Below are 20,207 nucleotides of genomic sequence, written 5' to 3' on the forward strand. Positions count from 1 at the left end.
CTGCAGATTTTCATGTTTGGAAGTACAGTAGTGCTGTCGGTATTTCATCTTGTGATCTGTCACTTTATGCTTCTGTTTAGAACTCAGCTTCTTAGCTTTCTTGCATGAAAGTGTCTATAACTCATGAAGGGAGGAGATACATGTGTAAGACAAAGGGCTAGTGAACAGTTTTCATGCATCTAGTTCAGAGATGGGGCAGGGGAGCCTGTGGTCTTCCAGATGTAATTGGAGCTTCCATCATCCTTGACCATTGGCTATGATGGCTGAGTCTTGTGAGAGATGGGGTTGTATCCATTGCTGGCTTTCTGCTTGCACGACAGGCTCCTGCTCTCTCAACAGAACTTTGCCCTGCTCTCCTCTTCCTTGCTGCCGCCACTGAAAATCTGCTCCAGGCGGTTGGGGGGCCCTTTGGAGCAGATTTGGGTGGTGGTGGTTGTGCGGGGAGAGAAGGGGAGGTGGAATGCTGCTCACTCCCTATTGGATACATACAATCCATGGAGTCCATCAAATTTGGAAAGTGTTATGCATTCAGTGGTCTGTGTTTGCCTGAGCTTGAGTTTGGACTAAAGATTCTGAGCTCCTGTGTTCTGATTCGATACATGATGTCTAATCACAGAACATTTCAGGATTTGGGCCTCTGCCATTGGCCCTTGAACTCTTGAGTCATGATTCACAGCCAATCACGTTGGGAGTGGGAGTGGCCCAGGCTTTCAGGAATGTATATAAGCAGTTGCTTTGCCCCTGTTTCCCAGTTATGTACTTCAGTAAAGGTTCTTGCTGTTATCACCATGTCTTGCCTCGTGGGAACCCACCTACACACTTCAGAAAGCCACAGACTTCCCATCCTTGATATAGTGGGTTGGTTCCAAGCAATACACCCCCTCATTTTTAATCTGAGCGGCAAGAGCGGACTCTACCACATCTGATGAACTAACCGGAATACAGTCCATACTCCATTCAGATATAATAAATGCAGCAGCTAATATTTAATTTGGTTAATTGCTGCTACACACACACACACACACACACACACACACAGTTAGCAAGAAGGAAAATTAAAACCCCTAGCATCTGCTAATGATATGTATTGTGCCCAATATTTGTGTGTGTTGGTACCTTTCCTTCTTAACCTTTGCTTTTCTATTTTCTTTATGGATACATGAATGCATTGGAAGCAGCAGGCTATTTCCTTGTTCTGTATCATTGCTGTGTAAGCACAGTGAGATGCAATTGCCCTAGTTATGTGGAGCAGTTGGCTGCTACGCCGGCATTGTTTCTTTTATGCCGCAGCAGAAAGGTGCTCCTGACAAATTGCTCCCCAAAATATTTTCGATCCCATATTATTGAATAAACATACTAGTGCTGCCAGTTGCTGAGATGGCCTAAATCTGCAAAACTCGATTGAGTGCTCTGAGCCATGCATGCTGAAGGCCTAAAGAACAAGAATATTAGCTAGACATCAGAGGCCTTGAAGGGGTAGAGCAAGCAGAGTGAATGCCTGAGTCCAGGCACCTCAGATGAGCAGCCGTGTGCCTTTCTGCAGAGAACAGTTCAATGGGAAGGGCAAGGGAATGATTCCTACCTGTTATAGCAGGCTCAGGAGATCTACACCTGTACAAGTGGGGAAACATGTCTTGGTTGGTGTGCAAGGATAAGGGTGACTTAGACATCTGTTCATATCTCTCCTGCAAGTTTAATGTCTTGCTGGCTCAGATTTTGAGGTCTAAAGTAGTACTTTCAGGAGCGGAAAGAAATGTCAGCCCCAAACCTCTTAAAAGTGCTGCCATGGATATTAGAGAAAAATATATTTGCTATTATGATCCCAGAAGTATCTCTGCTCATGCTTAATGCATCATTCAATTTTGTTAAAACGAACCTTGGAAAATTCTATGCTGCTTAAACAGCCTGCCTGGTCAACATAGATATTTATTTATCTGCAATTCACTTGTTTTATTCCTATCTCTGGAAGAGTAAGGAAAGACTTTTAAGGAGCTTAAGTATTGTCAATAATACTGTTTGCTAGCATCATCGCATAGCGACAATAATTTTGTATCCTCAAGGCTGTTATGGTGAGCATCACAGATAAGAAACTCATACCTGACCTAAAGTGAAGCATTTTGTTTTGAACCTTGTTTCTAAACTAATTGTTTAGAAAATGCTGGCATGTATGTGATAAATGGGACTTTACATGGTACGTTATGCATGATCATCCGATACATTTTTTATTTATTTATTTTTTTACAAAATAGGAGATTCTGGCTTATCTATATCATATAATTTCAAGGTTATAAAATTTAGTCAGTTCAGACAAAAATTGAGGAAACCATTGACACCTTAGCGCCCCCCCTCCAATCATCTTGGCTTCTTCCCTTTTCCTTCTTTAGGCAAGACTTTTAGGTTAGGGTTTTCTCCAATCCTTCCTAAAGCGACCCCAGCCCATCAGGGATCACATGATGAATGTGATGGTGTCACAATACTGCATAGATGATCAGATTTGGCTACATGGTAATGATACCAAAGGCAAACAAAGTCAATTTAGAAGTTGAGGGCTTACCCCACCACATTCTTAAATTCATATACAAATACGCTGCTCAGCAGAAAACATTATTCAGACTTCTTGCTCAAGAACACAGTTCTTACTTACAGATTACTGTTCTTTTAGCTTATTATTTGTTTTCCTGCAGGGGCGTACATGCAATTTCAATAGAAAAGCTGACTAGCGTATTCCGAAGCAGGACACAAGTTGGTGCTAGAAATATGGAAAACTGTATATTGACTTCATTCTGCAGTGGAATACTTTGAATAGAGCTGGCCAATATTATTTATAACACGCGAGAACTCTGCTTGCTTGCCTCCTGTGGAGGTCTGAAGAAGAGACACTTTCTGTGGTTGGATGTCCTGCTGTGGAGAGTCATGCAAGTTCCTAACTTGCACTTAACTTGGAAATAAAAAAAATGTGGATGTGTGACCCCTTTTTGCCACATCTCACTTAAACTGCAGATGCTCCGTTGGCTTTTTAAATTTCCCTAGCTTTTGTCACAGGGTTGCAATGCTATGTCAGATTAGAATTGCTGTGAAGGTCATGGGGAAAGCAAATGTGTGCAAGTCAAGGTCTGACCAAGGCTAGTTTGCTAAGCTGTTAAAAGCACCGAATCTATAAAAGTCTAAGCACCAAAGGGTGGTGGTTGTTGGTGGGTGGAAAATGCTCTAAGTGCTACAGTTTATTAATAAAATTGCATTCTCCTCTCCCAGTGTGAGCTCTGCATGGTATTGTGTCAATTTGCCAAGATGACTTAGTTGTTTAAGGACAAGTGCTTCTGGACTTTTAAAGGATTAATGTAATGGTTCCTAGCTTTTATTGTCATTTTGGGTGCCTCTTTTAGTAACCATAATTTTAATCTTATTTTGAAAAGATTAAGTCAGCCTTGTATTTAATATACTGCATGCAGCTGTAGTTCACATAATGACATTTGTAAAATAAGTACTTTAAATGTGGGGGGGGGGGGAACCATACAATTATAATAAAAGCAGATGCTTAAATATATGAGAGGGAACCTTGACATAAAGTGAAGGCAAGCAACTCTATAACCAAAAGAACTGTTGCATGTAATTTTAATACATGGCTGCATACACCCCGCACATTTAAAACACATTGCTTTTCCCCAAAGAATCCTTTGTATGACCTAAACTCTGTCTGCTGGCCTTGCAAGTTTGTGATTAATAGAATAATACCCGCATCTCATATTCTTTCTCTGTGAAACTTTTCTCCCTTGTTTCTTTTCTTCTTTTTTTTCAGATGCTGCTTAAGATTCCTAAAAGTTTCTGGGCTCTTCATCTTTGTAGTTGTATGCTCTGTAAGTACTGGATTTCCAAACTTTCGGAGTAATTTGGTAGTCCTTATCAAAGTTAAATCTGATAATACAATGGGACATACAGCAAAAACACTGCAGTGTGCTTTTGCTATAGTCAGTCAGCAGTGCCCGTCTCTGTGATATTCCATTCAATTCCCCCTTTCCACCCACTCTTCCATTCTTCCCTGCCCTAGTCAGTCAACATTCCATGGATACTGGGCATGCTCAGTTCTCATTGGTATGTGCTTGGATTTCTCCTTAGGGTTCTCTCTCTCTCCTCCCTCCATCTGCAAAACTTGGGGTTTCCCCAAGCTTGCAAAGGCTCTAGTTTGTGCATGGTTGGTGCTGTTTTGGCATCTGCACTCAGCCTGAACATTGGAAGTAGGACCATGATTTTAAATAGGATATAAAATGTCATATGAAGCCTAGGAGCACGTCTACCTGTTCTTCACTCTCCCAGTTAATGCTGGGAAAGTGTTCCTTTACCAATGCAGTGCCCTTTCCCCTTGGCTTTCGGATCTCTCTGAACTGATGCAAGTCAAGATTAACCACACAGAAGAATTCGATGTCTCAATTCCCCTAAAAGCAGACAACCTAAAATGGAGGTACCAAATGTGATGCCCTCCAGATGTTGTGGAACTCCAATTCCCCTCCCCCCAACCAAGATGACCAACAATGAGGGATCATGGGAGTTGTAGTCCAACATCATCTGGAGGGCACTGTGTTGGTTAACCCTGGTCTGAAACATCCTTTTAGCTCTTTCCCCCAAATTTATATCTTTCTAAACATCTGATTTGGACTAGGGGATAGGGATGATAAGCTAAATTAGGTTGAAACATCCAGCAAGGTTAAACCTATGGTGACTTGGGTAGAATATACACACATATAAAAAAATCCTGTTGTGAATTTTTTTTAAGTTTTGAAAAATACATTGAATTTGCCATAGCTCACTTCACCATCTAGTGTTACATTTGTATATTGCGCTTTACAACACACTTAAAACGTTTTATTTGCAGCTGTATAGCTGAATCCCTGGTACAAGACGATACAACTGATTAATTTAAAATGCGTTTCAAAAGACTGAACTGCTAGATTCAACTGATACTTTATTAGATGTGTAAGTTAAGATAATTTTTCAAGTGACACAAGAGATTAGTTGCAAATCAGTTCAGATGAGAATTACAAATACAGTACAAAAATAAATAAATCTGTATATAAAATGCAATGTATAGTTCCTCCTCCTTTTCCTTTAAACATATAATTAGGAACTTTATATGGATAATATCAAAATGGCTTTTCTAACTTCCTGTACTTTACTGTTACTAAGGGGTTATGAAGGAAGGGAGAAAATGAGATCTGGGTAAGGAACCTAGGAGTGTTTTCATGCACAACACTGAAATCCACTTTGCTTTTCTGGATTCTGTCATTTGAACATAAACATTTTATTGGCTAGAATATATAAAAATGACTGTCCTCTGCTTTTAATCACTTGTTCGTAAGACTCATGTGTGAATTCAAAGAGTGTGTATGCAAGAGGCTCAAAGGTGCTCTTATAGAAAGTTAACTAGGTAAAGGGACCCCTGACCGTTAGGTCCAGTCGCAGACGACTCTGGGGTTGCAGCGCTCATCTCACTTTACTGGCCGAGGGAGCCGGTGTACAACTTCCGGGTCATGTGGCCAGCATAACTAAGCCACTTCTGGCGAAACCAGAGCAGTGCGCGAACTAATGATGATGATAATAATAATAATAATAATAAATAATGAGTGGAATCCTTCTTCGTTCATATGCCAATTTGGTATGTGTGGGTTGCAGCTAAGTAACTTCTATTCAGAATAGACCCACTGAAATTAACAGACCCAAGTGAGTTCTATCTATTTATTTCAATAGGTCTTCTCTGAGTATGACTAATATTGGATACAATCTTGTAAGTTTGGGATGTAAGGCTAAGCAACAGGACCCTGACTTTAGGAGCTCATAATAAAAGCAACAACTTCTTTTTGCAGGTCTTAACTTTTTTAGAGGCAGTTTGTTTAACAGTTCGGCAGTTTCCCACATAACCTTTTAATGTGCCCTCAGATTTTATTTAGCATTCACCCTGAAAATGGAACACCTTGGCAGATGCTGGCTGTGTCACCTATGGACGTCTACAGTATCCTTTACCAATTACTTTTGTTGTTGTTTTTAAAACAAAGCGGTGGAGCTGCTTAGTAAAGAATCACTGACAGTAGGCTGATTTCAAGATGGTTGATACGAAATGGCTGACTCGTTGCTTGCTAAATTAAATCCTGACAGTGATTTATTTCTTGTGAGGCCCTGATGCTTCCTCGTGGGACCGCTTCTAAACCAGCAAATTAATTCATTTGCAAATCTGTTTCCCAAGTTTGCTATCCAAGTGATAATGAAGACTGCAAAGGTCTGTTTTTTTCTGTTATATCTCCTTTAGATGCCTCCTGCATCTCTGCGGGAAAGTAAAGTGGGTGAAAACTGAAGTGAAATTCCAGAAGTGTAAATTTTGTGAGGTTGTTTGTAAGTTTGGGTGAGAGCAACAAAACAAATGGGAACAGCATGCAGTTTTAATTTGTCTATGCTTTATATAGCAATGGTTATTTTATCTTTAACAATGCTTTCCACCAGTTTTCTTGGGACAGATGTTAAGCTAACCAGAATCCTATGAACCATGCTCCTGAATAGGCTACTCACACATCAGGCACAAGATCTACATGGCAACAGTCTATGCATATGGGTTGGCTACTGGTAGTGGGGCTGCCATTGCTAAGTCGTGCTGGGGAGAAATAAGAGAGTTTGTGCACATCCCGGAGGCTGAACAGTTATGGGGAACTGGGACAGCCAAGCCATGAAACACATGTGTTGAATCTGTGTAGTGACTTCCAATGATTTGATTGGGATACTGGCTTGTCCCCCTTTGGCTGCTGGAGCCTGTGACTTGGATATGTGGTCAACACTACACTGTAATGTTTATCCCTCTTCCTCCTTGCCCCTTCACTCACTAATTAGCAATGGCAACCTGCCAGTCTGATAGGAATATGAGCAGGCTGTGGTGGGGCTGGTGCAGGACCCAAATCCAGCTTTGACATGTGAGAGGTTTCTAAGCATACTGAATGTCTTCATTTTGAACAGAAGTGTTTTTTAAAGTTAGGTCCACAGGGGACAGCTGCCGCGAGCACTTCGCCCTGTACAGCCACCCCCGGACGTTTCACGGTCTATGAGTGCTGCACCAATGACAAACGGTCCCCAGCTGCAGCCCCCCCAGACTACTAGCTGGAACCTGCTTACTTCATTTAGCACAGACGAGGATATTGTGAACAAAGAAGTTGTTTATTGAGTACAAAAGCTTGTGGTTGCTGATAAATAAAAGGATGTTCAATAAGCTTATAACGGTTGTCCTATACCGGCCTATTACCTCTAAATGATACCGGCCTATTACCTCTAACAAATAACTAAATACCAATAACAACACGTTTCACAATCTGTTTACCCTCTCTGCTAACTTCCACCTCAGACTCTTAAACTCCCAGCTCTCACTCCTGACTCACGCTCTGCTCAACTACCGGTAACTCAACTCTCCTTCTAACTCTCCACCTTCTAACTCCCCACACGTCTAACTCCCTTACAGACCACAGGGAGGGGTGTTTTATACCCAGGCTGAGCCCGCCCCTAAGGGTTCTAACTGTCACAAAATTTAACCCCTACCTGGCTTTGGGCTAGTTCTCCACAACAGCCTTCCCCTCGATACAGTGATCTATACTGAGTTTTGCTGTCTTCCATCCTACCTTGTGCTCCCTATAGAGTTTGAGGATCTGACACATCCCTTCATTGGAGCCAACTCCTAGGGATCGAGGTCCCTTCACCCCTCCATGAAATATTTGAGGACCCCCCCTGCTAATAGGTTTTGCCATTCAAATGGCGTTCATGTGCCATGTTTTTGTGATTGATTATGTGGGGTGGGGCTTACCTGCCCCACCCCCAATATTTTATTCATGTTGGCATCCCAGCATTCCTCTATGCTAAACCAACAGTTTCTTTCTTTCTTGGGTAGTTGAATTGAGGAAGCCAATATCCCTGTGCTACATAAAGGAATGGCGAGAATAATTCAGAGAGGTGGAACCGTCAAAGAGTCTTATGACACCTTAAAGACTAACATGGCTTGTGGGCTTCCCACAGGCATCTGGTTGGCCACTGTGAGAACAGGATGCTGGATCAGGTAGGCCCTTGACCTGATCCAGCAGAATCTTCTTATATGGATGTTCTAAGACATGTTATTATGGCATAAGCATCCAGGGACTACTGTAATAAAGTTTGTTCATGGTGTCAACAAATCGCTTCATTGTTTTAGCTGCAACTGACCGACATAGCAACCGCTCTCGAAATGGTTACATACAGAGAAACGTGTTGGCCGAACATTTATTTTTAAAAAAATGTTTGCTAATCACTGTTTTGTTTTTAACCGAGAGTGATCTTCTGGAACATTTCTCTTCAGCCAACATCACTGTGGGAGATGGTCCATTTGTGCCGTGATTAATCTGGCACGGCATCAAATCACCTTGTTCCCTTCTCCTCCCCCTCCCCCCACTATTATCAATCTTCATTGATTTGCCATCCGCTTAATGCATGCTTGGTCCTCAGTGCTGAGGTGGTTTGGCTGCTGTTCTCCAATGTGAAGCCAGCCAGCCAGCCATGCCCCCTCTGACTCTGGCCTACAAATGCTACCTTCAACCAATAGGAATTTTCCATTTCTATTAAGATTTTGCTCTGAATCTATTTTGATCGCAAATGCATTTGAGTTCCACCTTGGCAGTGATTCAAATTAAATAGCTTTAGTGTAATTTTCTGAAATGGCGAGGTTGCTGCTGTTCCTCTTTTCATCTGTGACTTATTGGCTTAAAAGCTCAAATACTTTATGATGGGAAGTGTTTGGTTCCAGTGTGTACAACTGCAAGCAAACGCTTTTACTGGACAGAGAGCTTGTGCTAGGCATGTTGTTTGTAAAGTATTTTTGGACAGATCAATCCAAGTATCTATGCTGAACATGAAGCACCAGTAACCAAGAAAGGAAGCATCTCTGAGAATTGGAAGGAGATCCCAATTCTCCCCTTTAGACAAGATCAGATGTTCCCTCACATAGGGCCACCAGGATATGATCATCTGATAATCCTCAGTGCTCTCAAGGCTGGTAGATTCAAAATCACCACCAGTGCCTCAAATGCTTTGGGCAAATGAATTAGAGGAGACTGTAAAATATGTCTGCTTTCTGCCATAATGAAAGCAATTTTTAGTTTTATTGGCTTGTTTGGAATTACTTGGTCTACTTTCCTATCCATTACCGCACTTCCTTTCATGCTGTGTCCCTAATAACTTCTGCTCTAATCTATGCTAAATTATAATATTTTATGCAGGCAAATGGAGGACCGAGGGCTGAAACAAGCCAAATTGCCATATTAGAAATAGACTCTCTGAAAAGAGAAGGTAATAAGGATTCTTGTTTGTTAATAAGGCCTGACTGTATGTGCAGACTTACAGGCTTGTTTGCAGGGTTAGGGATTCTGCTTTTTGCAGTCGGTATGTTAAGCAAATAAATGTTAGCCTTCAGGGATGGGGCTGCTTGTTCCACTTCTATATGCACTCAGTGAACCTACCTTGATTGTCTGAAAAGCCCCCCCCCCCTGTACACAATCACCGTACACAGTGATGCATGCATAGGTTGTATCCAGCCCTTCAGCTGAATATGTCAAAGTAAAGGTGCAGGGACATCAGGTAGGATCCTGTTCCCTCCCTCCATTTGTGAAGGTCTGAGAGGCGCTTAAATATCTGGGGGTTATAAGAAAGCAGGACAACGGGGAAGGCAAAGGTTATGTCCCATAGTGTCGTGAATGCAAAACAATACATCATTCACCTTTCTCTGCGCAAACCCTGCAGAATTACAATGTACTGAAAGGAAATAATTAGAGGTGTGGAAGAATTTGCATACATATTTACACACAGATTGATGCTTTTGCATAAGCCACTTCCATGTGGAACCTAGTTAAGCTCATCTGGGCTTGCCATTCGTCATGAATTTTCCTGACATGTCCTGGTTTCCGGATGTAAAAATGGTGCCAGGGGAATTTTTTTTCCCAAACTGGCAAAATGCCAGGGAAAATCCAGATGTATGGAAAAGCTCAACAACTTTGCAGGTATCAGGAATTAAACTTTTCGAAATATGGCAACCCTAAGCTTGTCTCATTTAACACTTAACCAATGGGCCTACTGGTTAAGCATTTCAAAGTAGGTCTGCAAAGGACAGACCATTTTATATGTGTTACAAGCTCACTCTGTATTGACCACTTCGTTCTATATGTGTAAGATATTGTGAAAATGGAGCTTGCTTTTCCTCCTGTAATTTAAAGTTTCCTTTGTTATGCCTTTTGAACGTGCCATTTGTGTAATTACAGGGTATATTTTAGTCATATTGTGAAAAAGGAAGCAGCTGTAATTATGTGCACCTGAAGCCTTTTGCAGATACAAATTATTGGCTGTACTCATAAAACTGGCTACAGGCTGTCAAAGTGTCCCAGGCCATTAGGTTAATTAATATAGGCCAGTGAACCATTCGGAAGCACAATTCAGAAGTTGAGATAGGATTTGAACCGTGTAGTCTCCAACTCATCTGGCCCTGGAAAATGTAGCAATTATTCCCACCCCTCTTAAATATTGCAAGATTAAACTTTTATAGCGGACAGTTTTTCAAAATGGGTATAATTATTGCTGCCTGGCTGCATCCTTAATCTTTTTTTTATATAGAAATTCAGTTTTTCAGAATGAAAATATATGACTACATCCACATCATACATTTAAAGTGCATAGCTTTATATAAAATATGTGTGCATTATATATGCTTTAAATATACAGTCTAATTCTGTGCTCCACACTCCTCTGGTGGTACTTTTAAACAGATTTTATTGAATATAATGGAAAAGAGGTGACATAAAATAATAATAATAGAATGATTTCCCACCATATTATTGTCCAAATAAGGACGCAGTGAAATTCAGACAGGACTGTTTGGAATTTAGTGCTATACTAATTTTCTCACCCAGGCCAACATCATGGTTTTTCATAGTGGATATTGTTTTGATCTTTTTTGGCTTGAAGAAGCAAAATAAATAGCTTGAAAACTTTAAAAAGCATCACTTACCAGCAATATAGCTCAATAAGGAAGAGACTGTTTTTAATTGCTTTTTGTCTCATTTAGGAATCCTTGGGACATGCAACGTCAGACTCCACTCCACACAGCTGGCAGTTTTATTTTTGACATTTATATCCCACTATATCAGGAGCTTAAGGCCATGTTGGCTGGGGCTGGTGGGAGCTGGAGTTTGGGGTGTTGGAGAATTCTGACAAAAATGGAAATGGGAGTGGAAATTGCCCATGTTCATCTACTTGTCTCATGTCTGGGATGGAAATGAATCTGGAGAATACGAGTGGTGTTCACAGACCCTCCAAGTGTCCCTATTTACCAGGGATGTCCCAGATTTAGAAAAGCTGTCCCAGTTTCTGATTTGATCCCGGAATGTCCCACTTTTCCTTAGGATGTCCATATTTTCATTGGAGAAATGTTGGATGGTATGTGTTCATTGCTTATAGTCTGCAAATGATACATAATTATATTCCCACCCCCTAATCTGCATTGCTTTTCATTTGCGTTGAAATGGATGGGGTGGAACAATGGAATGACTATGCAATTACATAATTTACTTAACCAGTTATGGAAATTACATAAGGTATGTAATTCTACCACAGCAGACAGCAAGACAAATAGCATAGTTTTTGAAGGAAGATGAACTGCAGCGGAATGCAAGCAGTGCTGCAAGTAACAAACATTGGACGAAACTGAAAATGATCCCTCCAAATGATCTCTAGTTGGATTCCAATAACATGAGAACCAGGTTGCAAACACATGCTATAAATGTTTATATCCATTCATCAAGGATTGGTCAATAAGGTTTAGCATAGCATGTTTTTATATAGGCCTTTTAGAATGTTCTTATTTTGAATCCTTTGAAATGAGAGCTCTTTGGTTTTTCAACCTCTTACATAGCTACATACTGTAGGTATTCAAGCCATGTTGAATTAGTTGGCATTACTGTAGAATGCTGGCACTGCTGTTGTTTTTAATTGTGGCATTATGAATGAGATATTCCCCAATGACGGCAGGCTCTTCCCTTCAGAGACAAAATTGCAGTCCTTAACTGTCTTGCCAACAGCTATGAACTTCAGCAATATTCGCGATTCTGCCCTTCTAAAGGTTGAACTGGCAGGGCCCTTTGTGGCAGATGTGGCTGGTCGGCAACCAGAGGATTACGTTGTAGTTCAGATTGGACAGGTAGAAGACTCTGGTCCAAGAAGGAGACGTCAGCAGCAGGTAAAGTTCAAATACCCTGGACTGATTTCATTTTATGTTCATAAGACAAAAGGAAATCTTTCTTATTTCACTATTATGTTTAAACACCCTTTGCAAGACAGTGCAGGGCAGGTTAAAATCCACATCTATTTCAGAGGAAGGTTTGTGTGTCCTGTATCCAAGGTTTGTTTGTTTTTTGCTTACTAATCATGGACTGCTTGCATGAAAAAAAACCATGATCCCTGCTTTGGGGAGAATTCTAAGCCAGGGGTCATGGTATTGTTTCTCCCACACACTAGCGAGGAGGAGTCAGTGGCATATCAGGGGGTGCACAGAGGCAGTTGCCCCAGGTGCAAGATTGTTAGGGGTGCAAAATTTCAACACCCAGCACTGCCTCTGTGCGCTTCTGTTGAAAATGGCTTCTCTGTGCAGACCAGGATGCAGCTTCTCCAGACAACAGAACAATTCTTCTTTCCTTATCTCTGTGGCTGCGATCTCCTGGGTGATGCGGATGCCGTTAGGCAGTTGAATGCACGTGAATACCCTGTCCATTTCCCTCCCACCCACCCTCTGTGTGCCCCTGGACATTGGCAACCCACGCTATGTCACTGGGAGGAGCAATGTAGCTGAGATTAGCACATTTGCAACAAGCCATTAACTATGGTCACATCTGCACATTATATGCCTGAAGTCCTCCTATGGCCGTTTGCCAGCCATGGCTTCCCCAAACAGATCATGGGAACTTTATCTCATCACCATATTTGCCTTTGTTAAGATGTTGTTCTCCAGCCTAGTTCACTTCCAGGCTTGGGGAGAAGTTACTTAGATGGTGTCAAGTTAAAGCAGAGGAGGTCAGGGTTCATTTCTCATGCTGCTTTTGATATAAAAAGTAAACCTCACCCATTTTTTTTAGAGCAGCAAGAAAACAGATGTTTAATGAACATGCATAAGTGTTGGGCCCTTTGACATACTGTACCTTGTATCTCCCCTTGTGCTAACAATAATCCTCGTGATAGCACAAAAAGCTGAATAACACCCAGCCGTTTAAAAGTTCTCCAAAAGTGTCCATTTATAAAGAAGAATCTCCCCCATCAAATTAGCAACTCATAAAAATACCCTGTGGTAGTGGAATTCAAGCAACAGCATTAATCTCTAACTTATTCATGCTACGTCTTTTTTCTTTTTGCAGATCTTATACAATTGGACCCTGCCTTTAAATCTGAGAAAAAACGAACAAGTTATTGTGTCACGAACTTTTGAGATGTTAAGCAGGTTGGTGTGTGAATCCAGAAAAAAAAACCACTTGGTTTTTTTTAATGTTAATTTACTAGGTGCTCAAATCATGGAAACCAGTGGGGGATATCCAGTTGTGGATTCCTGCTTGCACAATGGGCTTCCTTGTGTGGCAATCTGTTCTGCACCCCCAAAATCTGTTCTGGAGAGTTGGGGGATCATCATCCAGAGTAGATTGTAAGAAGTGTGAGAGGCTGAGGATGAGAGGTACGGAAGGGGAATCTCATTGCATCTCAGAGAGTGACGTTGGATTTGACCCATGGGTCTTGCCTTTCACTTTTGCATAAAACTACTGCACAGCCATAATATCCCATCCACACATACGTACAGCAACTCTTCAGAGGGAATTCAGTCCAGGTAACCAGTTGTAGCAGGACCCTGTCTTATGGGGCCTTTCCTCCACTGTTCTTCCTCTTGGGCAGAAGATTTGCCACCCAGGCACCTTCTTCTGTTTCCCTAACCCAATAATAGCGAATGCTTCAGGTAACAGAAAAAGAAAAGAAATCTGTCTTCATGAGTGATGCTTTAAGTGTATGGATGTGTTTACATTTTCTATATGACTTCTATCCCACATTTGTGACTTTCAGAAGTTTTGTGTTCTGGACTAAGGTGTTTTCATCGTTTGTGAAAGCAAACTAAATCAAATTCTTAATATTTTATGATCTCAATTTAAGTCATGATGTTGCCCGTAATAGCTCCGAGAAAGCTATCTGAAAGTGTAAAAAATAAAATAAAATAATGATAATGCTTTCTAGCATTGCCACTTCGTTCTGTCAAACAGTGTTGTTTTTTAAAAAAAATATCTTTCAACAGTAAAGAAACATCCATAAGTATTCGAGCGTTTCTCCAGGAATTGGAAACCATCCCTCTTTCCATGACTCATCAATATCTTCATGCAAATGTAGAGGCTCAAGTCACAATTGCTTCAGTTATTTTAGCAGGTGTTTATGTGCTCATCATATTTGAGGTAAGAATATATATTTTTTAATATAAAAAACTCCAAATAGTCAAGATGAGAAATAGGAATAGAATTGTTTTGAATAGTTAATGTATTCCAGAAATTCCAAGCCGAAAAGTTGCCTGTCAGTTCATTACTACTAAGCACATCTACTGCGTTATATCGGGCTCAGTCAATTTTCATCGTAGCTCCAATTCAATTCCAGTAACCATTCAGTTTTTAAATCTGCCATTTCTATGGGATTTGAAACTTGACTGTAATATCAGATCTCAAATTCCATGACAAATTATACTCAACTTAAAAGGCATTGATTGAGTCCCGGCATAATCCCACACATCTTTGACAGGAACACAGTGACTAAATGAGAATTTGTTTAAACACCACTGTCTGCTTATAGTCACACTGGAATCTGTTTTGGTTCTTAGTGCTGTGGTCTAAACCACAGAGCCTAGGGCTTGCCGATCAGAAGGTTGGGGGTTCGAATCCCCGCGATTGGGTGAGCTCCCGTTGCTCGGTCCCTGCTCCTGTCAACCTAGCAGTTCGAAAGCACCCCAAAGTGCAAGTAGATAAATAGATACTGCTCCGGTGGGAAGGTAAACGGCATTTCCGTGTTTGCCAGAAGTTTGCCAGAAGCGGCTTAGTCATGCTGGCCACATGACCCGGAAGCTGTATGCCGGTTCCCTTGGCCAGTAAAGGGAGATGAGTGCCGCAACCCCAGAGTCGTTTGCGACTGGACCTAACGGTCAGGGGTCTCTTTACCTTTACCTTTTATGGACTAGAAGGGTGTCAAAGTTGTATTGCAAGTCTGTGATGAGAGCAAGCAAAGATACCTGCCTCAAGAAACCATGTTGCTTGTGCCTTCCCTCTCTGCTCATAGCATGTCATAATCTACTTGATGTAGGGAGCTATGGCTCTCCTCTGGTACCTGCATGAGGCTTGAAGCTGAGGTATCCAGAGCACAGTTTGCCATTTTGAGCACTTCTGCATCAAGGCAGGACAAGTAGATCAGGGATAGCCAACATGGTGACCTCCAGAAATTGTGGGAACACAAATCCCATCATCCCAACCAGCATGGCCAATACACAGATACTATTTAATGATTTAAATATACTGCTATAACATAAACAACTGTGGGAGAAGGCTTGTTTCTTGTCTTGCTTGTGGGCTTCTCCTAGGACTGGGGAACCTCTGGCTCTCCATATGTTGTTGGAATACAACTCGCATCATCGTTGATCATTGGCCATGCTGTCTGAGGCTGATGGGAAGTGGAGCCCAACAACGTCTGGAGGGATGCAGGTTCCCTATCCCTGCTGTGGGTGTTTGAATATCTGCTGTGGAATATAGGGTGCTGCATCTGGCAGGGCTGACCTTTTGTTTCATTACCACAATAAGGGTAGATCTTCTGCTAAATGCACCTACGGGCCGAAATGAAATAAATGGGTAGCTGGCCAGAATCTGCCAAAATTGGCCCCCTGAACAGTGGTGAAGCAGGGCCTGGTTTCTTCTTTGGTTTCAAAATTAAAGTCCCCTCCTTCAACTCTGTATCAAGGAATTTTCCTTTTTGGCTGAAGAGACTTTGGAAAACACAGAATCTGAACTCTGAGAGGTATTTGGATTACAGGGGCAGCAGGGGAAGGGAATGTTAAATTAGTTGATGCTGTTTCACTTATACCTACCTACCTACCTACCTAGTGCCCCTCTAAGTTTTACATTTCCCCCCTGCCCCGGTTGTGTTATTTGTCTGGGCACCTCACAACTTTTTCAGCAGCCCATCCTCCTGACTCTATAAGTAGATGCAAGATTATTCTGCTCTATAATTAGGATGTGCAGCCCTGACTCGGGCTGAAAATTCAGAATGCATTTAACCACTTGGTGGCGCTGCTTGCTGTTCTTAAATCTTGGATGCTGCTTTCAGATCTCACACAGAGGCTGTTGTTTTCTGGCAACAATCAGCGAGGTGCCATTTCTTTGCGCCCGGAAGCTGAAAACCAACTTTCAAGAGTGTCCCATTTTTATATCCTCTCTTGCCTTATAAAATATTGAAAAGGGCCACGTTTCGATATGAGCTGTGCTCATATCAAAACGTGACCCGTCTTGCATCATATTTGTGTTTTCTTGTTCTGGTGGAGGCAGCTGTGGAATATTAAGCTGGGTTAATTGAATGCTACTGTACTGCTTCCAGCCTGCCCAAGGCTGCCTAGGGGAAAGAGAGCTGCAAAGTCTTAAAAACGTAACAAAGTGCAAGAATACTCTTCGGCCCATGCACATGCATGTGCATATGTATGCATGCTTGTGTAGTATTCATTCCCATGCATCCAAACTTTCAGTACTTGTTTATTTGGCAGCATAGGTTTTCTGGGGTAGAAGAATAAACAGTAGTAAAATGAATAGCTGCAGAGGAAATGAGATGATAAAAGACTTAACAATAAAGCTAAAAGGTACATAGGCAAACTGGTTGAATTGAAGAAAGGCAATACATTAAAAAATAGAGAGCAGGCATTTCACATAAAGCTGAATATATACCTATAATAGCGAACAATGCTGCATCTGTTGTACCTCAGTAGAACACACAGCATTCCAAAGGAACTACTAAAATTGTGTGCCTTGATGATACAGATTAATTAAATACAGATGTTCAGCTTTTTGAAATCCTGCTGGGGTTTTTTGTGTTTTGGCCGAAGATGCATACTTGGTCTGTAACCATGCTTGATATATTTTAAAACATTTTTTTGGGGGGGGGAGTGAGGGGGGAGTGAGGTTGGGGTTGCTTTTTTAACTTTAGGTCCTCCGTTTTCATTTTAGGAAGCAGTTTTATTTTGCAGTTTCCTCGAATACTCTTCCTTGTAGCTTGGATCTTGGCCAGCTAGTATTTTTTCTGTCCACTCTTGCTTACAAGTGCAACCAGCTGAGTTTTGACCCAGAAGTGTTTCAGTAGCTTAGGCTACCCATAGCAGAAAAACACAAAGCAAAACAAACAATACTGAGATGACAGTTCAGCTTTATATACTGGCCTGTTTGTCACAAACAATTGTGCTTTTATTGAAGTGGCTCTGACAGAACAAAGGTTCACCCCACCACCAAATATGGTAGACCTGAACAACTTGTTTTACCAACCCAAGTGCAGCCCACCAGCCAAGGGTTTTGGCTCACCAGATGATTGACAATTCTGGGAAGGGCTGCAGCTCAGTGGTAGGGCAGCTGCTTTGCATGCAGAAGGTGCCAAATTCAACCCCTGACATTTGCAGGTAGGACTGGGAATGTCCCTTGCCTGAAACCCGATTAGCAGATCGGCAGTTCGAATTGCCAATTAGAAGGTCGGCAGTTCGAATCCCCGCAACGGGGTGAGCTCCCGTTGCTCAGTCTCTGCTCCTGCCAACCTAGCAGTTCGAAAGCACATCAAAGTATAAGTAGATAAATAGGTACCGCTCTGGCGGGAAGGTAAACGGCGTTTCCGTGCGCTGCTCTGGTTCGCCAGAAGCGACTTAGTCATGCTGGCCACATGACCCGAAAGCTGTACACAGCTCCCTTGGCCTATAGAGCGAGATGAGCGCCGCAACCCCAGAGTCGTCTGCGACTGGACCTAATGGTCAGGGGTCCCTTTACCTTTACCTTATAAGTCCGCTCAATCTCCTCTGTGAGATGGCAGTTGCAGCACAGCACTGCTCCGCTGCCATTGCCGGGATCCTTGGGTCAGTTCCCAATGGCCGGTGGGGGATGTCCCAACCTCTCCCTCCGGCCATGGACATTTGAATTTGGCCTGCCTGCAAACTGGGGCATTTGCAGGAGGGCCGTGAGGCAGGTTTTGTATGGGTAGAGCTGACTAGGACTGCTGCTGGAGCCTTCACTCAGGTGCATTCCATGGGCTTAAATAAGGACCACCTCCTGGACCCGGCACCACAGTCGTCTTTGGATCTCCCAGCCACCTTCCTTTGCTATATGGCTCACACCACTCACTATTGAGGGTGTTGCCTTTGGTATGAGCTTGCTATGGAACTTTTGGTCACTGTATTTGGGGCCAGGGAGGAATTTATTCCCTACAGGGTTCATGAGCCCATGGAGGGAGCTTGTGGTGCACAACAGACTGGTGCTCTGCATGCATATACAAGTGCAAAGAGCCATTGTGTGTATTGGTGTTTGGGGGGCAGAGATAACCCCTTCAATGCATTTTGTACCCATGCTTGTGTGTGTAATGGGTTTAGGGAGTCTGTGTTGAGTTCAGCTGCTGTGCATTCTGTGATGGGTCTAGGATTAAAATGGAATACTGCTGAAATCTGAATTCAGATAAAATGGGCAACAGAAGCTAAACCTGTTTTATCAGGTTTTCACCCTATTGTGACAGAAACAAAAAAAAAGAGTCACAGAAGTTGCTTTATTACTTTCTGTTCAGCCGAAGACATTCTAATGAAATTAGCAGTGAATGAGCTTTTGTGGAATGATGCTTTCATCAGAAAATAAATCTGAGTAATATTTTAAGTATTGCTAACTCGTTTGAAGGTGATTCAGTGATAACAGTAAATTCTTTCAATTATATTAAACCTTTTGCAATTGCATTTCATTTAATGAAATTACCCATTTGATGGCTAAAGAAGAATAAGAAGATTGTTTGTAGAACCAATCTTGTGGACATCCTTAATCAAGTTGGCATGCAGGCCTTAAACATTTATTGAGATATTCCATCTTGCCACTTCTCTCTTAAATATTTGCAAACAGGCGGCAAAGTAATGAAAACTGCATGAAATGCTGTATCTTTGTTTCCACAGGGGGAACATCTATGTAAAAGTGATCCAATTGTTGCAATTACAACACACCAGCCACTAGAATGTGGTTGTGAGAGAGGAAATGTGGCTTGCAAAGTGTCTCTCCACAATTCAAGTTTTTGTCGAAAGTAGGGTGATTTGACATTCTTCCAATGTGGGGACAAAACGTACATCTCCTTGCAGATCTAAGGATGAAACCCTGAAGTGAAGCATGACACAACTAAATTATACTTCCTCTCTCACAACTTCCTTTGAACTCAATTGGCTACTAGTTAGTAAATTAAATTGTAAACATGAACCCTAAGCTGCCAAATAGGTGATTCAGGACCCTCAGGGTGGGGCTGCCTGTTGAAGTGGGTGTGGCCCAAGCATTAAAATGGGTGTGGCCAAAGTGTAAAAGCAGGCAGTAAAACCTTTCCAGATGGATATAGTTTATGGACTGTGGACCAGTCACTTCTGATGCTGACATGCCAGTAATTGCCTTGAAGATGTTCAAAGGACCAAGAAGGGAAGATGTGACTGGATCTTTACATCATATGGAGTAAGAGTTAAAAGGACAACAACTGGACTAATAGGGTTGGTCCCTCCTGTTTTTGCAGATTGTTCACAGGACATTAGCGGCGATGCTGGGCTCCCTGGCTGCCTTAGCTGCCCTTGCTGTGATCGGTGATGTAAGTAGCAAAATCTCATATGTTCCCTTTACAAACTCCCAATTCCTAAATCCACTTACAATCTCGCCAAGATCAGCAGCCGTCTTTGGAGGGAGGAAAACATTTCAGTGAAAGTGCCCGTAGTCATCCACGCTATTTAGCGTAGGCACAAAACGGCTTGTGTTGTGTGTTTGCATGTGTGAATCAGGACAAGGACCCTGAGAGTTCTTTGCAGGTGTAAGAAACGTGCGCGCGCACACACACTTACTTATAGTTATATAGTTCTTAAGTCTGCCATC

The 20,207-nt window shown here is 42.0% G+C and overlaps 1 protein-coding gene across 1 annotated transcript in view; it reads left to right on the forward strand.

Moving 5' to 3' along the window:
- Positions 1-20,207, forward strand: part of OCA2 (OCA2 melanosomal transmembrane protein) — a 137,808-nt gene that overhangs the window by 29,827 nt on the left and 87,774 nt on the right. The window contains exons 5-10 of the mRNA XM_033147523.1: positions 3,797-3,854; positions 5,929-6,001; positions 12,114-12,271; positions 13,440-13,522; positions 14,357-14,510; positions 19,858-19,929. Of these exons, the coding sequence (XP_033003414.1) occupies positions 3,797-3,854; positions 5,929-6,001; positions 12,114-12,271; positions 13,440-13,522; positions 14,357-14,510; positions 19,858-19,929 (598 nt within the window). The remainder of the gene's footprint in view (positions 1-3,796; positions 3,855-5,928; positions 6,002-12,113; positions 12,272-13,439; positions 13,523-14,356; positions 14,511-19,857; positions 19,930-20,207) is intronic.

The sequence above is a fragment of the Lacerta agilis genome, chromosome 4 (genome assembly GCF_009819535.1).
Source record: "Lacerta agilis isolate rLacAgi1 chromosome 4, rLacAgi1.pri, whole genome shotgun sequence".
NCBI lineage: Eukaryota > Metazoa > Chordata > Lepidosauria > Squamata > Lacertidae > Lacerta > Lacerta agilis.